Here is a 27,387-nt window from a genome sequence, read left to right as displayed (position 1 = left end):
TCATCTAACAACCAGAGGAAAAAAGGAACATTATATATAGAGGAACAATGATAAAATGATAGCAGATCTCTCAGGGAAAATAACAGCAACAACTTACTCTTACATTTTAAAGGTCTCTTCTGTTTACATTATGGCCTATGCAGATAATGCAAGATAATATTCCCATGTTAAGGACAAATAATAAACAAATTAAATTCCATTTGCAACCTTAATCATCTTTCCCAAGTAACATAATGCATTCACAGGTTCCTAGAATCAAGATGTTAACATCCTCGAGGGTCATTACTCTGCCTACTACAACTAATAAGCCAACAAAAGAGATAAACTGAAATTTAAGATTAATTAACTCAAAAGAAGGCATAAAGTAGGGGAAAAATGGGACAAAAGAACACATGGGATAAATAGGAAAAAATACTAGGTTGGTAAGTTTGAATCTAATCACGGTGAATGTAAATGCAGTCCAACTCCAATTAATCAGCAGAGATTGCCAGATTGGATAAAAATCAACCCAGCTATATGTAGCTTATAAGAAAATCATTTTAAATATAAAGGAAAAAATTAATTAAAAATAAAAGGATAAAAAAAGATATGCTAACACCAATCAAAAGAAAGTTTAAGTGGCTATATTCATATGAGACAAAACAGATTTCAAGGCAAAATGTATTACCAAAGATAAAGAGGATTATTTAATAATGATAAAGGCCAATTCATCAAGAGAACCTAACAATCTTAAACATTTACACATCTAATAATAAACTTCAAAATACATGAAGCCAAAGCTGATTGAACAAGGAGAAAAGAAGAGATATATCCAAAATTATAGTGATATTTCATCAACTCTCTATAAATAACTGATGAAAAAAGGAGACAGAAATAAGTAAGTATATATAAGACTTGAACAACACTAACCAATTTGACCTAATTGACATTTATAGAACACTACTCAACAACACAGAATCCATATTTTTTAATAGACGGCATTTTGATTCATTGTACACAAATGGGGTGCAATTTTTCATTTCTATGGTTGTACATGATAGATTCACACCATTTGTGTAATCGTACATGTACATAGGGTAATGATACCTATCTCAGTCCACTATCTTTCCTTCCCCTGCCCCCTGCACCCACTCATTTCCCTCTACACAATCCAAAGTTCCTCCATTCTTCTCTTAACCAACCCCCACCCCATTATGTATCTTCATCCACTTATCAGAGAAAACATTCGGTCTTTGGTTTTTTGGACTTGGCTTATTTCACTTAGCATGATATTCTCCAACTCCATTCATTTACCTGCAAATACCATAATTTTAATTTTCTTTATTGTATATATACAACAGTTTCTTTATCCATTCATCTATTGAAGGGCATCTACGTTGGTTCCACAATCTAGCTACTGTGAATAGAGCAACTATAAACATTGATGTGGCTACATTACTGTAGTATGCTGATTTTAAGTCCTTTGGGTATACCTGAGGAGTGGGATAAAGAATCCTTATTCTTTTCAAGTGAGCATGGAACATTTACTAGAATAGGTCATATTCTGGGCCATAAAACAAATCTCCATAAGTTTAAAATAATTCCAGGTCATGGAATGTTCTCTGGTTACAGTAGAATTAAATTACCAATAAATTATAAAACAATATCTAGAAAATGTCCCCAAATATTTGGACACTATATGGCACTAAATTGTTTCTAAATAACCCAAGAGTCAAAAGAGTAGACAAAAGGGAAGTTAAAAAATATTTTGAACTGAATGAAACTATAAACACAAAATATCAAAACTAATGGGATGCAGGTAACATGGTACTTACGGGGAAATTTATAGCACTAAATAAACACACTAGAAAATAAAGAAGTCCCAAATCAGTGATCTCAAATTACATCTTAAGAAACTAAGGGAAAAAAGAACCAAATGAAATCCAAATTAAAGTAAAGCAATGCAATAAAAAAGATTAGAGCAAATATCAGTAAAATAAAGAACAACAAGAAAAAAAAATAAAGAAAAATAATTAGATCAAATATGGTTCTTTGAAAAAAAAAATTCACCAGTCTGATCAGGAAAAGTGAGAAATCAAGAGCCAGAACAAGAGAAGAAAGAGAATGAGCAAGCAGGAGAATATGAATTACCATTATCAGCAATGAAAGAGATGATACAATTGAATTTACAATTTAACACTTTCCTACAAAAGGAAATGCCAAGCTCAAATTGCTTTACTGGGAAATTACAGCAAATGTTCAAGAAGTAAATAATACTAATTCTATACAAACCCTTCTAGAAAATTGAAGAAGAAAAACTTTTCAGTGAACTTTTCTATGAAACCAGCATTACTCTGATATTAAAAACAAAGACACTATAAGAAAAGAAATCTACAGGCAAAAATTCCTAACAAAATTTTAATAAAATAGAACAAAAAGCATTTATCTTAGGAATGAAGGTTGGTTTAACATTGAAAATCAACCACAATGTTCACCGTACTAACACACTAAAAATTAAAAACCATATGATCATCTCAATAGATGAAGAAAAAGCATTTGGCAAACTCCAACATATATTCCAGGTAAAATTTCACATCAAGGGCTAGAGATATAGCTCAGTGGTAGAGCACTTGCCTAGCATGTTGCTGGGTTCAATTCTCAGTACTTTAAGAAATTAAACAAAAATTCACATCAAACTAGGAACAGAAAGGAACTTTACCTGAGAGAAGACATCTTTGAAAACCTACAACAGCTAACATCAGACTTAATGGTGTAAGAGTGAATGCTGCCAAGATCGAGAACATGACAAGGATGTATACTTTTACCACTTGTATTCAACATTGTACTTGAGATTCTAGCTAATGTGACAAGGCAAGAAAAAGAAAGAAAATACATCCAAACTGGAAAAGAAGTAAAATTCTCATGTCACAAAAGACATGATTATACAGAGAGAAAATTCCATGGAATCTATTTTTTTTTTTTAAAAAAGGCTCCAGAATGATTAGGTGAGTTTAACAAGACTGTAGGATATAAGATCAATACACACACAAAAAAAGAAAGTATATTTCTACATACTAGCAACAGTCATAAACTGAATTTAAAAAAAAATACCAATTACAGTAGCAAAGTTTGACAAATCTGGATAAATCTGACAAAGGATAGACAAGAGCTGTACAGTGAGAACCATATTACATCATTGAGAGAAATCATAAATTACTTAATTAAATGGAAAGATAAACTGTGCTCATGTATCAGCAAAATCAACAATACCATTAGGCTATCTTATCTCCCTAAATTGATCTGCATCCTAAACACAATCACAATCAAAATTTCAGAAGAATTTTTCAAAAGAAATTGGCAACATGTTCCTTAAATTTGGATGACTAGGGCTGGAGTTGTGGCTCAGTTACCACTTGCTTGGCATGTATGAGGCCCTGGGTTCAATCCTCAGTACTGCATATAAATAAATAAATAAATAAATAAATAAATAAATAAATAATAAATAAATAAATAAAAAGATCCAAGGACAACTAAAATTTTATGTTAAAAAAATTTGAATGGTTATGCAAAAAAAGCTAAAACAGGCAAAACAATATTGATAAATAAAAATAAAGTTGCCCAGCACCATGGTGCATGTCTGTAATCTCAGCAACTCAAGAGGCTGAGACAAGAAGATCACAAGTTTGAGGCCACCCTCAACAACTCAGACCCTGTATCAAAATGGAAAAAAAAAAAAAAAAAAGGGGATTGGGGGATCAGGGTTGTAGCTTAGTGGTAGAACACTTGCCTAGCATGTGTGAGGCACCACATAAAGATAAATAAGTAAAATAAAGGTATTGTGTCCATCTACAACTAAAAAAAAATTTTTTTTGGGGGGTGCTGGGGATTGAACCCAGAGCCTTGCGCTTGCAAGGCAAGCATTCTACCGACTGAGCCATCTCCCCAGTCCCTAAAAATATTTTTAAATAGAGAGAAAGGATGTAGCTCAGCAGTAAAGTACCCTTGCATTCAATCCCTAGTAACACACACACACACACACACACACACACACACACACACACACACCAGCTTTCAACACACTTTGATTTGAGAAACCACTGTAATTAGACAAAAATCTACCATGGTTACTAATAAAAATTCTACCAGAGGAGACAACATCTTCCTCCAGCAGTAAAGCCAATGGGACTTAAAAGACACACCAACCCAACTCCCAGCAACAAAGCTAAGGCTGAAGTATATGGCAAGGTTATCTTTCTAGCACTTAGTCACAAACTTATGTCTTTTCTGAGTCTACTGAAAGAAACTAGGGCCATCCATAAAGTGGTAAAGAGGGAAGGATGGCAGTCTGTAATGTTAAATAAGAATGGCCAGTTTTAAAAGTTTTTCCCCATGACTCAAGTTCTTTCGGATAGCAAGGATCTGTACTGCACTCATACAAATCCTCATAATCTCCTCCTGCATAAGTGCTATGAACTGAATGTTTGTGTCCCCACAAAAAATGCATATGTTGAAATCCTAACCCCTCCACATGATGGTATTAGGAGGTAGGCCTCTGGGAGGTGACTGTGTTCCTTATAAAACAAACCCAAGAGAGGCTGTTTGCTTCTTCCACCAGGTAAGGAAATACCTGAAAGGCACTGTCTATTAAGAACAGGCCCCTCACCAAACACCAAATCTGCTGGTGCCTTTGTCTTGAATGTCCCAGCATCCAGAAATGTAAGAAATAAACGATGTTTTTTAGTCACTTCGTTTATGGAATTTTATTATAGCAGTCCAAATACCAAGACAACAAATAGATCAGCTTACAAAGTAGCTAACAAACACAATTTCAAACTTATTACACACAGTAAAAAGTAGATAAGCAGATTAAAGAACCAGAACTCAGGAGAGCATAGAAAAAGTGGGCAGTTATGAGAGACAAAAATAAGGAAAAGGTATTTTGATTCAAAAACTAATACTTTTGAAAAAGGACGACCACAACTTCAGGCATTTCTGTCATGTCCACATTCAACAAGCAAACAGGCTGCCCAGTTTTTCTCCTGATACAATAGCCACTCATATAGAATTAGAAGGCAGAGAGGATACTTAGTGATAATCTACTGAAGAGTTAAGTTACTGAGGTGTGGGAAACCACCACACATTATCCAAGTCAGAGGTCTGGAAGGGGTTCTGGGGCTAAAAAAGTTTTGGCAATGGTTTGTAGCTTATCCATCAGATAACTGAGAATAAGAATCTCAGAAAAACTAGGCCCTGAGGGATTCCAAATTTGTCAGGAAGTAATAACCAGAAGAATAAATGAATTCTTGCCAACAACTTCATAAGCCTAAAGGATCTGGAAGGAATTTTAAAACAAAACCAAAAGTAAGCAAGTGAAGAACACTGAAAACATAAAGCAAAAACAAACAAACCAAACACACACACACACACACACACACACACACACACACACACAAAGAAAACAAATACAAATACATGAAACAGACCTCAGGATGCTGTCCTTGCTTAAGTTCTCTGTTGCTACTTACACCCCACACCTCTATCTACTAATAAGAGATAAGTTAAGGAGTTAGCATGGGAGTTTTCTGTGCAAAAAGGTAGCAGAGAGGTGTTAGGTCATGTTTTCCACACCAGCCACCGGCTCACTGGGGGCTGAAATGCTGTGACTGATACTGGCAACAGGGAAATAAGGATGATAGAGACAACACCGCAGTCTTCCTACAGCCAAATCTTATATGTGGGGCCACCTATGTGACCCTTCATTCCTGAGCTCTAAGAAATCACTCTTTACTTTGTAACAAAGCAAGTCCAGCAGCAATTAATTGCCAGGGGGTTGAACCACTTGTACTGTACACATGCCAGGACCCAATTAACATACCTCCATGTTCCTTCTGCCAACCATGGCACTGAAAGGGTGCAGTACTGAAACAGTGGGATAAGTTTCTCCCTCTTTAAGTGGAGAAAAGAGGAAAAATGACATTTCTATCCACTTTTGGAAGTGCAAAAGGACCACAATACCTGCTTTTGGATATGGTATAAGTATGTATTCAAAAGAATGAAAAATGCCTACTGAGAATCCAATGCCTTTGCAGCTTTGCAGGCCATTTCAGGCAAGAAAAGAGCAGTATGATACAATTTTTCCCTACTTTGAATACCAAGTTGCTTGACCTACCTTATAAAAACAGTAATTTTTTATGTTAATCGCTAGCCAGTAATCGCTAATTAGAAGGAAAAGATTTGCAGTGCATATATTTCTCTTCCTTTCCCTAGTACATTAAGAAGTTTGAACTCTCAAGTTCTCTCCCTGAAGAAATACTCCAGTTCACTATTGTGAGGGAATCTCATCATCTTCCAGAACTATACACAGCATTCAGAGTAAGAATTGAGCTCCTAAGCATGGTATACAGGGTCTAATATAACTTGCAGAGATCTGAAGATATCACTTTTTCCCACTTTTCAGTAATGCTTGCAATTCTCAACATGTGATGTCAAGTTGGGAGTGGTAGCACAGGCCTGTAATCCTAGCTACTTGGGAACGTGTAACAGAATTGCAAGTTCAAGGTCAGCCTGAGTAATTTAATGAGACCCCATCTTAAAAAAAAAAAAAAAAGTTGGGGATGTAGTTCAGAGATAAAGCACCTGCCCTAGCATGCTCAAAGCCCTAAGCTCAATACCAGTACCATGTTAAAAAAAAAAAAAAAAGTAATGTCAAACTATGTAATGCCTCTGTACAACACTAGCTGCAGTAAAAGCCCATTCCTATCCTAGAGTTCACAGTTCAAGTTCAATATTCCTCCCTCCATATCCACCCACTCTCTATGTCAGACCATGAAATTCTTAAATTCCTATTCACTAAGGAATTCAAGATGGTGGGTTAGAGGAAGGCTGCATTTCCAGTTGCTCCATGGATTGGGATTAATGATTCCAAAAGAACACAGAAAAACAACTGAAAGAATTAAGGAAATCAGTACAGGATATGAATGACAAATTCAATAAGGAGATAGAGATACTGAAAAAGAAATCATGGAAATGAAAGACACAATAAATCAAATAAAATGTGCAGTTGAAAATCTAATAGAGTAGATCATGCTGAAGATAGAATCTCACAGCTTGAAGACAAAGTGGCCAGTCTTGAATATTCAGACAGTTAAGAAAATAGGTAACCATGACCAGAATATACAAGAACTCTTGAATAATACTGAGACCAAATTTAAGAATCACTGGAACTGAAGATGGTTGTGAAATGCAGGAATGCATAATTGGATAACCTCTTCAAGGGAAATAATAACAGAAAAGTTTCCAAACCTTGAGAATGAGATAGACATCCAGATATAGGAAGCATTCAGACCCCAAAAAGATAATATCAAAAAAAGAACCTCTCCATGACACATTATAATTAATGCCTTACAGAATAAGGATAGAATTTTTAAAGTCTCAAGAGAAAAATGTCAGGTCACATTTAGAGGCAAGCCAATCAGAATTATTCTCAATTTCCTAGCACAAACTAAAATCCAGGTGGACTTGGAAAGATGTGCTCTAAGTCCTGAAAGAAAACAACTGTCAACTAGGACAGCGACATCCAGAAAAGCTATCCTTCAGAAACAAAGAAGTAAAAATCTTCTAAGATAAGCAGAAACTAAAAGAATTCATGACTACTAAGCCAGCACAACAGAAAAAACTTATAGAAATACTTCACATGGAAGAAATCAAAAACAAACCCAAGTTCACAAATGAACAAATCTCACTTGAACAGTAGCTAATCAAGTGAGAAACAGGACCAAATTAAACACTAGAAATAAATCAAAATGGCAGGAATAAACATTTCTCTACAATAACATTGAATGTAAATGGTCTCAACTCTCCCATTAAAAGATATAAAGCTGGAAAAAATGGATTAAAAAACAAGACCAAACTATATGTTGTTGCAAGAGACGCACATTACAGGCAAAGACAACCACAGGCTGAAAGTAAAAGGAGAGAAACTGATATGCCATGCAAATGGAATATGAAAACAAGCAGGACTCATATCTGACAAAGCAGACTTCAAGCCAAAATTAAGCATAAAAGACAAAGAAGATCACTACATACTGCCAAAGAAAACAACCCAACAAGCAGATAAAATGATAAGTATTTATGCCCCAAATTTTATTGCAACTAATTACATAAAACATACATTATGCAAATTAAAGACTCAGACCCCAGTACAGTAGTACTGGCTGATTTCAACACATCTCTCCCTCCAGTAGATAGGTCACCCATAACTCAGTAGAAACTCCTTGGGCCTGAAAAATATTACAAATCAAATGAACTTAATAGACATCCTACAATATTTCATTGACTATTTCATCCTACACTATCCAATTCTTAGCAACTCATGAACCCTTTTCCAAAAATATACCATAGTTTAGGCCACAAAGCAACTCTTAGCAAATACAAAAACATTGATGTAATTCCTTCATCTTGTCAGATCATAATAGAATGAAAATAGAAATAAACACTAAAAAACCCTATAGAAACTATATGAATACATGGAAATTGAACAATAAATTTCTGAATGATGAATGGGTGATAGAAGAAATCAGAGGAGAACTTTCAAAATTAGACTCAAGCAAGAATAGTGATATAACATTACAGAACCTTTGGGACACTGTGAAGACATTTCTTTCCTATTATTATTTTTTAGTTGTAGATGGACACAATACCTTTATATAATTTATGTGGTGCTGAGGATCGAACCCAGTGACTCACACGTGCTAGGCAAGCGCTCTACCCCAACCCCTGTGAAGACATTTCTAACGGTAAAGTTTATAGTTATAAGTGCCTACATAAGATAATACAAAAGATCCCAAACAACAAACTTTCTGATATACCTCAAGCACCTGAAAAACATGAAATGAACAAATCAATTCCAAAACCAGTAGAAGAAAGGAAACAATAAAGTTCACAGTCAAAATCAATAAAATTAAGAATAAAAAAAAAGAATCAATGAAATGAAGAGTTAGTTCTTTAAAAAGATAAACAAGATTGATACATCCTTAGCCAAACTAACCAAAAGAAAAAGAATATACAAATTAATAAAATTTGAGGTGAAAAAGATAAACTGCCACAGTCATCACAGAAATTCAGAGGATCATCAGGGACTATTTGAAAACTTCTATTCCAATAAATTGAAAACCTAGAAGAAATGAATACATTCCTAGGCACATACAATCTAACAAATTGAATCAAGAAGACACAGAAAATCTAAACAGACCAATAATTAACAGTGAGTTAGAAGCAGTAATAAAAGGGAAAAGCCCAGGGCCAAATGGATTCTGAGCTCAATTCTCTCAGATCTTTTTTTTTTTTTTTTTTTTTGGCGGTGCTGGGGATTGAACCCAGGGCCTTGTACTTTCAAGGCAGGCACTCTACCAACTGAGCCACATCCCCAGCCCTCTATCAGATCTTTAAAGAAGAACTAATGACAATGCTCCTCAAATTAGTCACAAAATAGAAAGGAAGAGATCACTTCCAAATTCATTCTATGAATCCAATATCACACTTATACCAAAACCAGATTAGGCTATGTCAAGTAAAGAAAACTACAGACCAATATCTCTGTTGAATTTAGATGCAAAAATCCTTAATAAAATATTAGCAAATCATATTCAGCAACATATTAAGAGTACTGCATACCATGACAAAGGTTGTTTTAGCCCAGGGATGCCAGGATGATTTAATACACACAAATCAATAAATGTAACTCTTGACATAAATATAATTAAGGACTTTGTCATCTCAATAGATGCAGAAAAAGCAAACAAAACTTAGCACCCATTCAAACATTGAAGAAACCAAGGATAGAAGGAACCTACCTCAACATCATAAAGGCTATATTCGACAAATTCAAAGGCAACATCATAGTGATTAAGGAAATACTGAAAGTACTTTCTTTAAAATCTGGAACAAAACCAGGCATAGTGGCACATACCTATAATCCTAGCAGTTTGGGAGGCTGAGGAAAGAGGATCACAAGTTCAAAACAGTCTCTGCAACATAGTGAGACCCTGTCTCAAAATAAAAAATTAAAGAGGCTTGGGATGTGGCTTAGTGGTTAAGTGGTCCTGGGCTCAAACCCCAATACCCAAAAAAAAAAAAAAAAAAAAAATCTGGAACAAGAAAAGGATATTCACTCTCACCACTCCTATTCAATACAGTACTAGAAATTCTTGCCAGAGAAATTAGGCAAGAGAAGGTAATAAAAAGGATAAAAATAGAAAAGAGAGGCAAATTATCACTGTTTGCAGATATGATCCTACATTTAGAAGATCCAAAAAGCTCCACCAGAAGGTTCTAGAGCTAATAAACAAATTCAGCAAAGTAACAGGTTATACAATCAACATACAAAGATCAACAGCTTTCCTATACACCAATAATGAATCTGCTGAGAAAGAAATCAGAAAATCAATCCCATTCATGACAGCTTCAAAAAACAAAAACAAAAACCTAGGCATAAATCTAACTAAGGATGTGAAAGTCCTCCACAATGAAAATTATAGAAAACTGAAGAAAGACACTGAAGAAAATGGAAAGGCCTCTCATATTCTTGAGTAGATAAGAGATAATATTATTAAAATGGCCATAATACCAAAAGCAATATTTAGATTCAATACAATCCCCATGAAAATATCAATAACATTCTTCACAGAACTAGAAAAGACAGTCCTGAAGTTCATTTGGAAATATAAAAGACCTAGAATAGCCAAAGCAATTCTTAACCAAAAAAGCAATGCTGGTAAGTATCACAATACCTGACTTCAAGTTATGCAATATTTATAGCAGCTCAATTCACAATAGCTAATCTATGGAAGCATTCTTGGTGCCCTTCAACAAATGTATGGATAAATAAAATGTGGTATATATACACAATGGAGTATTAGCCATAAAGAAGAATGTAATTATGGCATTTGCTGGTAATGAATGGAATTGGAGACTGTCATGTTAAGTTAATCCCAAGAAACCAAGCCCGAATGTTCTCTCTGATATGTGGATGCTAACACACAATAAGGGGGGCTGTGGGTGAAGGGAAGAATACAAGTTAACTGGATTAGACAAGGAAAATGAAGGGAAAGGGAGGGAGGATGGGAATAGGAATGACAGTAGAATGAATCGGACATAAATTTCCTATGTTCATATATGAATACATGACCAGTATATCTCCACACCATGTTCAACCACAAGAATGGAATCTTCCATGTATGTATAATATGTCAAATACATTCTGTCATGTATATCTAAAAGGAATTTTAAAAATTATACTACAGAGCTAGAGTAATAAAAATTTACATAGTACCAGAAGAAAAAGAGACACACAGGCCAAAGGTATGGAATAGAAGACACAGAGACAAACCGACACAGATATAGTCATCTGATCCTTCACAAAGGTACCAAAAGCATACACATTGGAGAAAAGACAGGCTTTATAACAATTGGTGCTGGGAAAACTGGTTATTGTATGTAGAAGAATGAGACTAGACTCTTCATCTCTCACCCTGCACAAAAGTCAAATCAAAATGGATCAAAGGCCTAGAAATTAGACCAGAAACTATGCATTCCTAGAAGAAAACATATACAATACAACATATACACACAGTCAATGACTTTCTCAGTAGAACTAAAGTTCAGGAAATACTGTAAAACACTGATAAATGGGATGGCATCAAATTCAAAGCTTCTGTCAGCAAAGGAAACAAGAACATGAAGGGAGAATATACAGAATAGGAGAAAAATCCAAAAAACCAAAGGCTGAATGTTTTCTCTGATAAGTGGATGACCATACATAATGAGGGGGAGTGGCAGGGATGAGGAGAGAGGAATGAAGGAACTATGGATGATGTAGAGGAAAATGGGGCAGGAGGGAGGGAAGGAAAGATAGCAGAATGAGATAGACAGTATTACCCTATGTATATGTATGATTACATGAATGGTGTGAATCTACATTGTGTACAACCATAGAAATGAAAAGTTACACCCCATTTGTGTACAATGAATCAAAATGCAGTCTGTAAAAATAAAAATTAAATAAAAAAAGAAAAGAAAAAGAATGGGAGAAAAATCTTTACTAATTATTCTTCTGACAGGATTAATATCTAGAATAAATAAGGAACTCAAAAAACACCAAAAAAACCCCAATTAATAATGAACTTAAATGAATTAAACTTAATAGAAAAAATATAAATGGTCAACAAATACATCATTAGCAATTAGGGAAATGTAAATCAAAACTACTCTGAGATTTCATCTTACTCCAGTTAGGATGGCAGGCATCAAAAACACAAACAATACAGGATAGAAGACACAGTGACATACCCACATAAGTACAGTTATCTCATACTAGACAAAGGTGCCAAAAACTTACAATGGAGAAAAGATAGCCTCTTCAACAAATGGTGCTGGCAAAACTGGAAATTCAGTTTTAAACCCCTATCTCTCACCCTGTACAAAACTCAACTCAAAATGGATCAAGGACCTAGCAATTAGACCTGAGACCCTTCACCAATGAAGAAAATGTAGGCCTGAATCTCCATCACGTGGGCTTAGGACCAGACTTCCTTAATAAGACCCCCACAGCGCAAGAAATAAAAGCAAGAATCAATAAATGGGATAGATTCAAACAGAAAAACTTTTTCTCAGCACAGGAAACAATCAATAATGTGAAAAGAGAACCTACAGAGTGGGAGAAAATCTTTTCCACATACACTTCAGACAGAGCACTCCTCTCTAAAGTTTATAAAGAACTTAAAAAACTTTACACCAAAAATACAAAGAACCCAATCAATAAATGGGCTAAGGAAATGGGCAGACATGTCACAGAAGACATAAAGGTGATCAACAAATATATGAAAAAGTGCTCATCATCCCTAGTAATTAAAAAAATGCAAATTAAAACCACCCTAAGATTTCATCTAACTCTAATTAGAATGGCCATTATCAAGAATACAGGGGCCTGAGGATATAGCTCAGTTGGTAGAGTGCTTGCTTTGCATGTACAAGGCCTTGGGTTCAATTCCTGGCACCACCACCAAAAAAAAAGAATACAAATAATAATAAGTATTGGTGTGGATGTGGGGGAAAAGGCACACTCATACATTGCTGGTAGAGTTGCAAATTGGTGCAGCCACTCTGGAGAGCAGTATGGAGATTCCTCAGAAAACTTGGAATGGACCCAATATTTGACCCAGCTATCCCTCTCCTCGGTTTATACCCAAAGGACTTAAAATCAGCATACTACAGTAACGTAGCCACATCAATGTTTACAGTTGCTCTAGTCACAATAGCTAAATTGTGGAACCAACCAAGATGCCCTTCAATTGATGAATGGATAAAGAAACTGTGGTATATATACACAATGGAATATTACTCAGCCATAAAGAGGAATAAAATTATGGCATTTGATGGTAAATGAATGAAGTTGGAAAATATCATGCTAAGTGAAACAAGTCAAGCCCCAAAATATCAAAGGTCGAATGTTTTCTCTGATAAGTGGATGACAATACATAATGTGGGGGCAGTGGGGTGAGAGTGGGGAGAGAAGAATGAAGGAACTTTGGATAGTGTAGAGGAAAATGAGGTGGGAGGGAGTGGGGGAAGGAAAGATAGTAGAATGAGACAGACAGTATTACCCTATGTACATGTATGATTACATGAATGATGTGAATCTACATTGTGTACAACCACAGAAATGAAAAGTCATACCCCATTTGTGTACAATGAATCAAAATGCTGTCTGTAAAAATTTTAAAAAATTTAAATTAAAAAAAAAACACAAACAATAACAAATGTTAGAGAAGATATGAAGAAAGAAGAACATTTTTACACTGCTATATGATTGTAAATTAGTACAACCATTATGGAAATCAGTATGAAGTTTCCTCAAAAGAATAGGCGTGGAACAACCATATTATACCACTCCTTGGCATTTATCCTAAAGAATTAAAGTCATCATACTATAGCAATACATGCATATCCATGTCTACAGTAGCACAATTCACAACAACCAAACTACGGAACCCAGCCTAAGTGTCTGTCAATGGATAGATGGATGGATAAAGAAAATGTGGAATTTTATTCAGCCATAAAAAAATGAAATTATGTCATTTGCAGGAAAATGAATAGAACTTGAGACATGATATTAAGTGAAATAAGCCAAACTCAGAAAGTCAAGGGTTGTTATGTTCTCTCTCATGTGTGGAAACTAGAGAGGAAGCAAGAAAAGAAAGTGTGTGTTTTGGGGGTGGAGGGTTGGATCTCATGAAAATCAAAGGGAGATCAGTAGAGGAAAGGGACCAGGGAGAGGGAAGAAGTAAGGGAAAGGGAAAAACTGGGGAATAATATTGGCTAAATTATAGTGTTATATTGGGTTCATGTACAAATATGTAACAACAAATCCTGCCATTATGTACAACTACAACATATCAATTAAAAAATATGGGAGGCCAGGTATGGTGGTGCACATCTATAATCCAAGTAACTCGGGAGACTGAGACAGGAAGATTAAAGATTCAAAACCAGCCTCAGCAATTTAGCAAGGCCCTGCTGAGACCCTGTCTCAAAATAAAAAGGGCTGGGGATGTGGCTCAGTAGTTGAGCACCCCTAGGTTTAATCCCTGGTACATAATAAACAAACAAACAAATAAGAGGGAAAAATAAATCACTAACAGCAATTCATTGCCAGTGCTCACCACTGGTAAGCAAGAAGAAAAAGAACTCCCCAGCAAACACAACCTCAGGGTCTTCCTTCTGAATCTGTAAGGCCTGAGTTTGAGTTTTCACTATCTTCCAAGAGATTCTCAGATCTAAATCTATCATATTTTCAATTCTATTGATCCATTTCTAATTTCATTGGCCACAGTTATCCTCTGGCATGCTGTAAGTATTTTCTTTGATCCCCTTTCCCAGTGCCCTTTGCAAATCATTACTCTTCTACTTTCCTGTGAAAACCTCTTTTCCTTTGCTGCACTACAGTTCAACTTTCATCACAGCTGTCATCTCCAACTTACTTATCATTCCTCCTACTTTATAGGTGGCTTTGACATCTAGCTTTTAAAATTCCTCCTCATCTCAAGTCCTATCTCAGGAGTAAGAAGGTTAAGAGGACAGACTCTGGATAGTATCAGATTGCCCAGGTTCAGGTCTTGGTTTCACCATATGACAGTTGAGTTGCCTTGCTATGTTCCTTAACCTATCTTTTTCTGAGCTTCCTCATCTATAAAATAGGAATAATAATAATAGTAATATGATTTGTTATTTGTATTAGGAGTTATTAATACATGAAGCTGGGTGTGGTGGTGCACATCTGTAATTCCACATACTTGGGAGGTTGATGCAGGAGGATCACAAGTTCAATGTCAGGTTTGGCAAATTGGCAAGACCCTGCCCCTCAGCTAGTAAGACCCTGCTGGGGACACAGCTCAGTGGCAGAGTGGCCCTGGGTTCAATCCCAACTACTACCAAAAAAAAAAAAAAAAAAAAGAGTTAATACATGTAAATGGCATCTGGCACATAGTAAGTGCTTAGTAAACATTAGCTGGTACTGCTATCATCAACACCATCATCATTATTAAAAACTATCTCAATATCCTCATGGATAACTCATTTAACATTTTTTTTAGCTGCTGGACTTCTTTGAGCTCCTTATCTCCGGTCCACTCTACCCCAACAACCCTCTTTCATACTGGCACCTCAAATCCTGTCATCAGAAAAACTTCTCCACCCCAAAATCTTCAATTCAAAAAGTACATACTCAAAAAAAAAGCCCATACTCTGTCCCACCAGGACTCACGTTTACCAGTTCCCTTATATCTGCTTCCCAGCATGTAAATCTCTAAATGCCAAACTTCCCTATTTTTACCTCTCTCAGTCCCCTCCTATCTTTGCCTCTTTCTGTATCTTCTTATTCTCTCTCTCCCATCCGCTCTCTTGACAACAACCTCAATTTCCATGTTCCAATTTCTTTCTGTACATATCACTTAGCAAATTTCCTATCCTGAATGAGTCAAGCTATCAGTCTTTTCCTGACAGGGTTTCTGAGAGTTATTGAGGAGACTCACACAACTGTTAAGCTCAGTGCCACCATTATAAGTGCATAATTTCCATCTTCAACACTACCCAGCAATCTTCCTGTTTCCTTACCTAGTTTGCCATCTTCTGTCCTTCACAATGCCTACTTGACAACCTTAATCTCTATTAGATTTCTGCTAGATGTTCACAGCACTCTACTTATCCTCTCATAACCCACAACAAACATATAATTATTTAATTATTAAAAACATAATATCTGATTTTCTTACCGAAGTATGGGTTCTACTGGGGCAATAGTCAAATATTCTTTATTTACTATAATATTCTTAGTACCCAGCTCAGCAAAATACCTAGTGCATGGCAAAAGCTTTAGAATACTTGCTGACTGAGCTTTTTCATAGACTTTGGGTCTGTACAGAATGCTTTTTACTATCTTTAGCCCCCTAGTGAAATACTATACATCTTTCAAGAAATATTGATAATCTCTATCAAATACTACTTGTACATACATACCACCTGCCTGCTCAACTGAATCACTTCCTCCTTGTGTTCTGTTTTATGTACATAAATAATAATAATTACTGTTAATGTAATAATTATACACTATTGTAAATACCTAGTTTCAAGTCTCAGTCTCCACTAGACTATAAATGACCTGAGGGCATGGACCATGTCTGGTTCACTTCTGTACATTTAGTGCTTAGAAAAGTACCTGACAATGATAGTAGGTTTCCATAAATGTCTATGGCAATTAAACCAAACACTTATATACTCTAATACTCTGCTGAAAGGGTTTTTACTTTAATATAAAACTGAATTCCAATTCTAGTTATGCTAATCATTAGCTGCATGGTCACAGGCAGTTGTTCAAACTTGTTGGGCCTCAGTTTCCTCACTAGTGAAATAGGGCTAACAATACCTACTTGGAAATATTGCTATGAAAATTAAACAAAATGATACAGTACAACAATTAGCACACACAGTGCCTGGTATATAGTAGACTCCCCACTCTGGCTTCAACTTGATGGAGACAACTAGGACAAAACAAATACAAAAATAAGTCACAGTAATCAAGGAAGACTAAGCATAGAGTGAGTCATTTCCTTTTAATCATTTGCCCAGGGAGATCAACAATGAAGAAACATAATAAGCAAAATAAACTCTCTTGGTGGTATGTCCCTTGGCATATGCAGCTTGGTAAGAATTCACCCCAGAGACTTCTTGGCTAATAGCCACATCCAGCTTCACAATCCAGCAGGTCAGATCTTAGTCTGCAGTACCAGGCATAGCTAATTCAGACTGGAATAGAAACTACCTCCTAAGAAATGTGTTTACAGGGGGAGATGGAGGAGAACCTGACTACAACTACACCAATCAACTGTTTTGCAATCTGGCAGAAAACACCACAGAAGCATTGATGGAGACTAACACCCACACAACTGCACTTACCTACAGCCAAGAACCAGATAAGACCAGATAATGAGCAGCTTTCTGCTTTTACCAAAACAATGGTCAGACCAGAATGAAGTGAACATTTCAAAGGTCATATCATCCTTGCACATCTGGGCAGTACCCATGAAGATTGACACCCACCAACTTTATATATACACTTCTCAGCCTGTGAGCACTGCCCACCACCAGCCTCACTGTTCATATGTGGAAATGAAACAACAGATTGAAATTTCTCTGCTCCTTATTCATAATATGCTTACCTCTGCAGAGCCATTGGCAGTCAGAATACCTAGTTCATTAGAGTCATTCTCTTTAGAATGCTGTGCCACTATAGGTGGAAGGACTTCTTCTCTGGGACTTCCTCTTTTCTGAAGCTTCCTGATTAAGCTCTGTTGGTCACTGGAAAACATAGCAGATCTGAGTGGAGCTCTGGGTGGGCTCTGCCTCCTCCAAGAGGCCTCCTCTAGAATATGTGGTATATCCTCTTCAGATAGAAAGCCCAAATCATCTGCAGATTGGAATGTTTTTAAAAATACCAGCATGGAATTAGAAGAGTCTGTCCTAAAAGGCTGGCAGCTCTGGGGCTTGCTACAGTCAGCCTGAATGCATATCCCTTCTAGCCACCAAAGTGCATGGCAGGCCGAGTCCTGGCAGCAGGCAGCCCAACATGACTGGAGAGAGGGGGTTCCTTTAAAAAGCCAGAGGTGATTTTCTCTCCCAGTTCTCAGGCCAACTCCAAATTGTGTCTTCCCCTGGTGGCACCCGCTTTCAACAGCATCTAAAAACAAAAAATGGAACATTTTAGGATGAATGAAAAACAGTCTACTGCTTTATAAAGAGCCCTGAATTGATTAACATTCAAGGGTATTTTGAAGACAGGTTTTTAAGAGGGTAAGAAAACTGTCAAATAAGTGAAACTGTCAAGTGTTTTTTGGTTCAGGGTATTTTAGCTTGAAGGAGAACTGCTCCACGTTCATCAATGGCTCCCCTTCTCAATGAGTTCCTGCCATATAGAGCCTTATGCAGAATTTGTTTATGAAAAAGAAAAAAGAAAAAATTTTAAAAAGCATTATTCTCATGGAAAGACATGGGACTAGGGCTGGGGTTATAACTCAGTGGTAGAGTGCTTGCCTAGCATGTGAGGCACTGGGTTCCATCCTCAGCACTGCAAATAAATAAATGAATAAATAAATAAATAAAATGACAGTATTTTTTAAAAAAAGAAAGAAATACATGGGACTACAGGGGACAGAGTCCTAACACTTCCCATCTACCTCTAAGGTATCTATTAGGGACAATATGAAGACTATGGGGCCAGAACAGGTGCCAGAACCAGCTACAACTGGCAGCAACACAGACTGAGTATTCTTGACCTCATCAGGTTACAGGTACATACATGTTTTCTAACCAATTGTTTGCCACCAAAGTCAGGTGGCTTTGATAACATGGCATCAGCACAGTAGTAGTTAAAGATTACCAAAAATTTAAGTCATGAAAGGGATTATATCAGAAGGAACTCCTGAACAACAAGCCACATCATAAGAAATAAGAAAAAGTACAATAGTGACCTATTGCGGGTAACCAATTACATGGTCCAAAGTTTCAGCTAATGTTGTTTACAGATAAACTTTGAGCTGCGGAACTATTTCTAGCATGGCATTGATTTTCCTAATATACTATCTCACTTCTGTTTTCTTAGAAGAAATAACGTCAAAACATTCTAAAAGAAAGTTGTTACAATTTAATTTTTAAGGTTTGTGTTTTATAGGTATCTGTAACCACTGAATCAGGATTACAGAGGAACAGAACAAGACTAAAGCAAGAGAGGAATCCCAGATACAAAATTTAAGATGTTCACTCTAAGAGTCACATGAGTTCAGGGTAGCTTTAAGCAAACTTGACAGGGAAGAATCTCTTTAAACTTCATGCTCTGAGTGCCTTTCTTCCCTCACCCTAGTCTGAGCCCAGAGTTATAACATAAAAATACATATTTGAATTATATATTTGAATAACACATTTGAATTACATAGTGAAAACATGTAACAGAATCAAAGCATAATACTTTCTATTATCAAAGAATAATAATGTTTTGCAAGAACACATAACTGAAAAGAGGTTCTGACTGAAGAAACAAGTTGATCATCAGCCAGAGCCAACCTGTCCCACACAAAATACTTACTAAATATCCAACAGACTAAATGCAGACACTAAGCAACAGATAAAAGGAGATAAAAGGAAGATAAAGGGAGCCTTCTGGACTATTGAGTCAGAAGCACTATGTATGGAAACTAACCTGCCATTGTTCTTTAAAAGCAAAGAGATACATTGGTACCAATGTAATACCTGGCAAGGTAAATTACAAAGCTGGAGAAAAGAGAACATCCTTAAGAAATAATGAAAGCAACAATAGGTGTTGGAGAGGATGTGGGGGAAAAGGTACACTCATACAATGCTGGTGGGACTGCAAATTAGTGCAGCCACTCTGGAAAGCAGTGTGGAGATTCCTTAGAAAACTTGGAATGGAACCACCATTTGACCCAGCTATCCCACTCCTTGGCCTATACCCAAAGGACTTAAAATCAGCATACTACAGAGATACAGCCACATCAATGTTCATAGCTGCTCAATTCACATAGCCAGACTGTGGAACCAATCTAGATGCCCTTCAATTGATGAATGGATAAAGAAACTGTGGTATATATATATATATATATATATATATATATATATATATATATATATACAATGGAATATTACTCAGCTATAAAGAATAATAAAATTATGGCATTTGCAGACAAATGGATGAAATTGGAGAATATCATGTTAAGTGAGATAAGCCAATCTCAAAAATCCAAAAGACGAATGATCTCACTGATAAGCGGATGATGACACATAATGGGGGGTGGGAGGGGGGCAAGAATGGAGGAAGGAGGGGCTGTATAGAAGGAAAAGAGAGGTGGGAGGGGTGGCGGGGGAAGGAAAAATAACAGAATGAATCAAACATCATTACCCTATGTAAATGTATGATCATGCAAATGGTATGCTATTACTCCATGTACAAACAGAAACAACACGTATCCCATTTGTTTACAATAAAAATAAATTTAAAAAAAAAAAAAAGAAAGAAATAATGAAGCTGGGTGCAGTGGCACATGCCTATAATCCCAGAGGCTCAGGAGGCTGAGGCAGGAGGATTGTAAGTACAAAGCCAGTCCCAGCAACTTAGTGAGGCACTAAGCAACTCAGTGAGACCCTGTCTCTAAATATAATACAAAAAAGGGCTGGGGGGTGCTCGCTTCGGCAGCACATATACTAAAATTGGAACGATACAGAGAAGATTAGCATGGCCCCTGCGCAAGGATGACTCGCAAATTCGTGAAGCCTTCCGTATTTTTTTAGTGTTAGGGTTAGAGTTAGGGTTAGGGAGGAGGACAAGAATGGAGGAAGGAAGGACTGTATAGAGGGAAAAGAGGGGTGAAAGGGATGGGGGGGGAGGGAAAAAATAACAGAATGAATCAAACATTACCCTATGTAAATTTATGATTACACAAATGGTACGCCTTTACGCCATGTACAAACAGAGAAACAACATGTATCCCATTTGCTTACAATTAAAAAAAAAAAAAAGGGCTGGGGGTGTGGCTCAGTGGTTAAGTGCCCCTGAGTTCAATCCCCAACACCAAAATAAATAAATAATAATAACAACAACAATGAAAAAATGAAGCTACCAAGGACTTCAGAAATAACCGCCATTTCTTTATCTACTTTCCCACAGTCACCAAAAATATGAATCTTTGCAAACCCTGTTGGAATAGACAAACTGTTATATCAGTAACTACTGTCAGTTACCTTTAAATCAACTTTCCTCCATTCTTAAAACTCTCATATTTAACATACTGAAGAAGTCAACATGATGAAAATAACATACTTTTCTGTAATCTACTCTTTTATTTAATTTTCTAAAATGCACTGTGACAGATGGACACAACTATAATCCCAGCTACTTAAGAAGCTTAGATAAGAGGATCACACATTCAAGGCAACTTAGCAAGACACTGTCTCAAAATAAAATAAAAAGGGCTGGGGATATAGCTCACTAGTAAAGCACCTCTAGGTTCAAGGTTGAATCTCCAGTACTGAGGAAAAAAAAAAAAAAAAACTGTGATTCCACTACTATCCTTCCCACCATGACCAATTAGAAAACCACATAAAATATATGAAGCAACTGTTTGTAGACACTGGAGACAACAGGCAATGCAGGATTGTGATGCCTGGGAGAAAGAAAGCAAACCATGTGGGCCCTATGAGCATCCTGGTGGAGTTTTGTGGAATAAAAAAGGGGAATTCAGGGCTGGGGTTGTGGCTCAGTGGTAGAGCGCTTGCCTAGCACATGAGGCACTGGGTTCAATCCTCAGCAAAATATATATATATATAATACATATGTATATATATTATATATATAAAATATATAAATGTAACTAAATAGGAGGAATAAGTTCTGTTTTTTTTTTTTTTAAAGAAAGGGGAATTCATGGGCTGGGGAGATAGTTCAGTTGGTAGAGTGCTTGCCTTACAAGTATAAGGCCCTGGGTTCAATCCCCAGCACCGCAAAAAAGAAAGAAAGAAAGAAAGGGGAATTCAACAGAACAGGGTGGGGAATGGCTGAGTTGGGGAATAGCTGTTGACAGCTAGAATTTTTTTAACAAAGTATCAGAAAGAAGGAAGCTACACAGAACTCTAGAAATCTGGCTAGTGGTTCCTTAAATCTTTCAATGAGTACTAAATTTACCTGAGTGCAGGCTGAAACTGCATGAGGGAAATTAGAAAATATTTTGAACTGAATTAAAATGAAAATACATCATAATTTGTGAGATGCAGTAAAGGCAATGCTTAGGGGGACATTCATAGCTTTAAACACTTATTTCCCAAAACAAGAAAAGTCTATAACCAATGATTTAAAGAGACACAGGGAAAAGGATATGTGATGGCAGCAATTAAAGCAACAGAGCTACAAGCCAAGGAATGACAAAAACTGACAGTGCCCACCAGAATCTAGGAAGAGGCAACAAAAGATTCTACCCAGGGTCTCAGAAGGAATCAACCATAATTACACCTTGATTTTGGATTTTTAGCCTCCAGAAGTATTAGTTTACACAAGATTCTCTGCTCTTGCCTGGGAGTACAATTCAGGAGACGGAAGGCCCCAAAATTATCAACAGACCAGATCTAAGGGTCACTGACACCTGAGGATGTGGCTGTGGCCTTTACACAGATTGAAGGAAGCCCCTGATGCCACTCAATTGGCACTGCAGAGGGACATGTCTGAAAACTATGGGACTCTGGTGACTGTGGGCATCTCTCTTTCAAACCAAAACAAATCACTCAGCTGGAGCAAGGGGCAGATCCCTGCATGGAGTTGTGAGAAGTTTCATCAGATCTTGTGTAGTCCAGGGGTACTGGTTTGAAAGATGTTAGCCCTCAAGCAAAATGCTTCTGAAGGGCCTCTTCTGGGAGAGCAAACAAGCATCATGATGGAAAGAGGCCTGTATTATGACAGAGAAGCAGCACTATAATGCAAGGAATATGGGCAAGTCTTCAAATATAATTCTTCCTTTATTAATCACCAGAGAAATCATATTGGTGATACCCAAAGAAGTAAAGAATGTTGAATAATTTTTATGAACAAGCTATCCCACTATCATCTTATTTAAGTCATCATAAAATCCATATAGGCAAGCAACTCTGTATACATACTGAATGTGGGAAATTCCTCAAGAAGCACTTAACACTTATTAATCATCAGAGAGTTCATTCTAGAGAGAAATTACATAAATGCAATAAATATGAAAAAGTGCTCAGGAAGAACCCTATTCTTTCAAAGTCATCAGAGAATTCAAAACAGTCAGGAACCCTAAAAATTTCATCATTTGGAAAGTCTTTTTTCAGAGGGTAGTCTGCTCATCATAAAAAGACACATGGTGGAAGGCAGCCTTTTAAATGTATGAAATATAAGAAAGTTTTCAAAGTTAACTATAATGGACCATCAGAAAATCCATCCTGGTGAGAAACCTAATCAGTATAACAAATGCAGAAAAACATTTAGGAAGAGCTCAACTCGTATTAGTCATCAAAGAATGCACACAGGAGAGAAATCTTATCACTACTGTATATGTGGAAGCTTTCTGGGATATCACATCCCTTGCTTCTGGACATCAGAAAACTCAAGAGTGGAAATAACCCCATCAGTATGATGACTGTGGAAAAAGTTCAATGACTGTTGTTCAGTCATTGAACAACAGAAAACTCATATTGGAGAAAACACTATCACCATAAGAAAAGTGAGAAACCCTTCAGGCACAGCTCAGGTCTTCATACCTTACAATGATAATGAATGTGGAAGGCTTTTCCCCAAAGTTTAGCCTTTAAAGAATATAAGAACATTCATAACAAAGAAATGGTCATCAATTATAGCTAGTGTGGGAAATTACGCAGAAGTCATTTATTTCTTCTGACCTTCAAAGAGGAGCTACTCAATAAGTTATACATTTAACAAAAATATTCTGTGACCTCTATCCTGGAAGCCTTCTCATATGAAAAGATGTTCATTGTATTAAGTTTTATACTAGGGGCTGGGGAGATAGCTCAGTCGGTAGAATGCTTGCCTTGTAAGCACAAGGCCCAGGGTTCGATCCCCAGCACCCCAAAAAAACACATGACTTCTACAAGGTTTATACTAATAAAATATCTGAAGAACCTAAATGTCTGTCAATATGGAAATGGCTACTATAGACTACAATATAGCAATGGAAAAGAATAAGGTAGAACTCTACATACAGTCATAGAAGTATCCCCATTATACTTAAGTTTTAAAAAGTTGCAAAAAATTTATACATTATAGTCTTGCTTAGTTTTTTTAAGCTATCCCACTATCATTTATTTAAAGCTATTTTTGTTTGTATAAATATATTATACATATGCATTCAAAAAGGTCTGGAAAAATAAAGGTTAAACTAAAACAGAAAAATAAAAGACATATGCTTCCATTCATAAAAGCTTGAAAAAGAATAAATCAAACCCCAAAATAAGAACAAAGAAATAATAAAGTGTAATCAATCAAACAGAAAGCAAACAAACAAAAAAAAAATCAATGAAACTAAACTCTCATTTGAAAGATCAAGAAAACCGATAAAATCCTATCCAGACTAATCACAGGAGAAAAAAGAGAGACTAGTCATTAACAGTATCAAGAGTGAAAAAAAAGATATCATTACAGATTCAATAAACCAGGGATCATAAACTATGCCTAAGCAGCCAACTTGGGCTTCTTCTTGTTTCTGCAAATAAAATTTTATTAGAACACAGTCATACTCATTTACTTACATTGTCTACGTTGGTAGAGTTAAGCAGTTACAACAGACCATTAGGCCCACAAATCCTAAAATACTACCTGGCCCTTTAAGAAAAAGTTTGCCAGCCAGATGAGGTAATGCCTGACTGAGCCAAATATAAAGCCTGTAATCCCAGTGACTCAGGAGGTGAGAAGAATCTCAAGTTTGAGGCCAGCCTCAGCAACTTAGCAAGTCCCTATCTCAAAATTTGAGAGGGAGAGGGGTATGAAAATGGAATGAGACAGACATCATTACCCTATGTACATGTACAGTTACACAAATGGTATGAATCTACATTGTGCACGACCATAGAAATGACATGATGTACCCCATTTGTGTACAATGAATCAAAATGCAGTCTATAAAAAATTAAAAGAAAAAAAAATGGTATCTTAAAAAAAAAAAAAAAAGGAATGAGAAGGCTGAGGTTGTGGCTCAATGGAGAGCACTTACCTAGCATGTGTAAGGCACTAGGTTAGATTCTCAGCACCACATATAAATAAACAGAATAAAGGTCCATCAACAACTTTTATTAAAAAAAAAAAAAAGTTTGGGAGTGTAGCTCAGTGGTAAAGAACCCCTAGGTTCATTCCTCAACACCAAAAAAAAAAAAAGGTTTGCCAAATTCTCATCTAAGAAAACGTACCTTTGTTTGACTTACTATTTACTACTGAAAAGAACCTGAATGTAGATGTTAACTTATAGAATACTGATAAGCTATAAATGATTTTGATTTTTTGTGGAGGGGGAGCCTGCGGATAAAACCCAGGGTACTTTATCACGGAGCTACATCCCCAGCCCTTTTTATTTTTAATTTTGAGACGGGGTCTAAGTTGCTTAGGGTCTTGCTAAATTGCTGAAGCTGGCCTTGAACTTGTAATCTTCTCAGCCTCTGGAGTTGCTGGGATTATTACAGGTATATGCAACCACACCTGGCTGACTTTGATTTTATTAAAGAGATATAACAGATAAGCCTTTGGTTTATTGTCCTATGAAACTATTAATGCTTCATATCTAACTTACAAACTTATTTCATCATTCTTTTCATGACTGATCACATAAATCTATTTTCCTTAAAAGAAGCTTTACGATTTACTGATTCCCTCATTCTTACATTAAATAAACTTCAGATACATACTCTCCTTATATTTTTGAGAACAATGTATTCAACTTCTTGCAATTTATATACTCTGAAACACACAAGATGTTCACATTCACTTAGGATATAAAACATAAAAGAATCATCAAATTTCAGGTATTGAGGAGGATTTTTTTTAAAAAGATATTCAGTTCAACCAATTTAGGGTTAAAATCCCTTCTAAACCAACTCCCAAGTATTTTCCAGCCTTTGTGATTGCCCTCTACAATTGTGAACTCATTAATAAGGCAACCATTCTACCTTTGTATATTCTATGATATTAGGTCTTTCTAGGGGAAAAATTAAGTAAATTATAATCTGTCAACTTGATACCAATACATGTTTGAAAAAGTCATTAATAAGGACCATGTTACAAGATGAAAAACTATGTACAACATAACATTAAAAGTAAACGGCTGGGCTGGGGAGATAGCTCAGCTGGTAGAGTGCTTGCCTTGCAGGCACAAGGCCCTGAGTTCGATCCCCAGTACCACAAAAAAAAAAAAAAAAAAAAAAAGTAAACGGCTAAATATAAAATTGCACACAAATTCCCTGAGGAAGTGATAAGTAACCTGGGACTTAAGGGATAAAAAGGAAATAAAACAAAGGAGATAGGGAAGTAGAAATGCAAAGAAACAAAGTCTCAAGGCTGAGAAAGAACTTGGCAAGAATTAGAAGTGATTTGGTATGGTGAAATACACTTTTTTCCATATATAATTTCACCCATGCCATGGCTTCAGTTACTACATACACTCCCAGAGCTCTTAAATGTGGATTCCTACTTCCAGCCCAGACTGCATCTCTGATGACTTTTAATGACAATACAACACGTGATACCTCTCTGTCTGTTATGTAAAACAAAAGTATCAAAAGTATTCACAGTATATAGACTGAAACATTAAAATACTGGAAACAATTTACACACCCATCCACTGAGAACTGGGAATTATGGAAGATCCATGCAGCTACAGGGATGAATAAAGTCAATGTGTAGAGTTCTGACATGTAACAATATTCAGGGCACATTATATGAAAAAGAAAGGGGCAGAGCAGTGTGAATAATGTGCTACAATCTATCTGTAAGAGGAAAAGAGAAAATGCTGTATGGTGTATGTGTATATATACACAGACTATTTTTGGAATAGTCCAGAAATTGGCATCATCGCCTTTAGGAAGGGAAGCTAGGTGGCTAAGAGACTGAAATAGACTTTTCTGTTCACCAAATACCCTTTAATGCCTTTTGAACTTCTAATAATTTACAGGTATTATCTTTTGAAAACGACTTCTAAAAAGTTAAACACAATTTTCGATGGCTTCCTAGAGCTCTTAGAATGAAGACCAAAATTCTTTTTTTTATACCTTGCTTTTTATTTA

General features: G+C 36.2%; 1 protein-coding gene and 2 non-coding genes across 5 annotated transcripts in view; 1 reads left to right on the top strand and 2 right to left on the bottom strand.

The window, feature by feature from the left end:
- Kiaa0319l (KIAA0319 like) overlaps positions 1-27,387 on the bottom strand; it is a 104,085-nt gene that overhangs the window by 50,291 nt on the left and 26,407 nt on the right. For all 3 annotated transcript variants that reach the window (XM_047539243.1, XM_047539249.1, XM_047539251.1), the window contains exon 3: positions 17,748-18,265. In XM_047539243.1, coding sequence (XP_047395199.1) covers positions 17,748-18,265 — 518 coding nt within the window. The remainder of the gene's footprint in view (positions 1-17,747; positions 18,266-27,387) is intronic.
- Positions 9,333-9,405, bottom strand: Trnas-uga (transfer RNA serine (anticodon UGA)). The gene has a single exon. It is a non-coding gene; the product is annotated as a tRNA-Ser (tRNA).
- On the top strand, positions 20,776-20,882 carry LOC124969017 (U6 spliceosomal RNA). The gene has a single exon (XR_007105911.1). It is a non-coding gene; the product is annotated as a U6 spliceosomal RNA (small nuclear RNA).

This window comes from Sciurus carolinensis, chromosome 1 (assembly GCF_902686445.1).
Source record: "Sciurus carolinensis chromosome 1, mSciCar1.2, whole genome shotgun sequence".
NCBI classification, from domain to species: Eukaryota; Metazoa; Chordata; class Mammalia; order Rodentia; family Sciuridae; genus Sciurus; species Sciurus carolinensis.
This window is presented reverse-complemented; position numbering and strand designations above follow the sequence as displayed.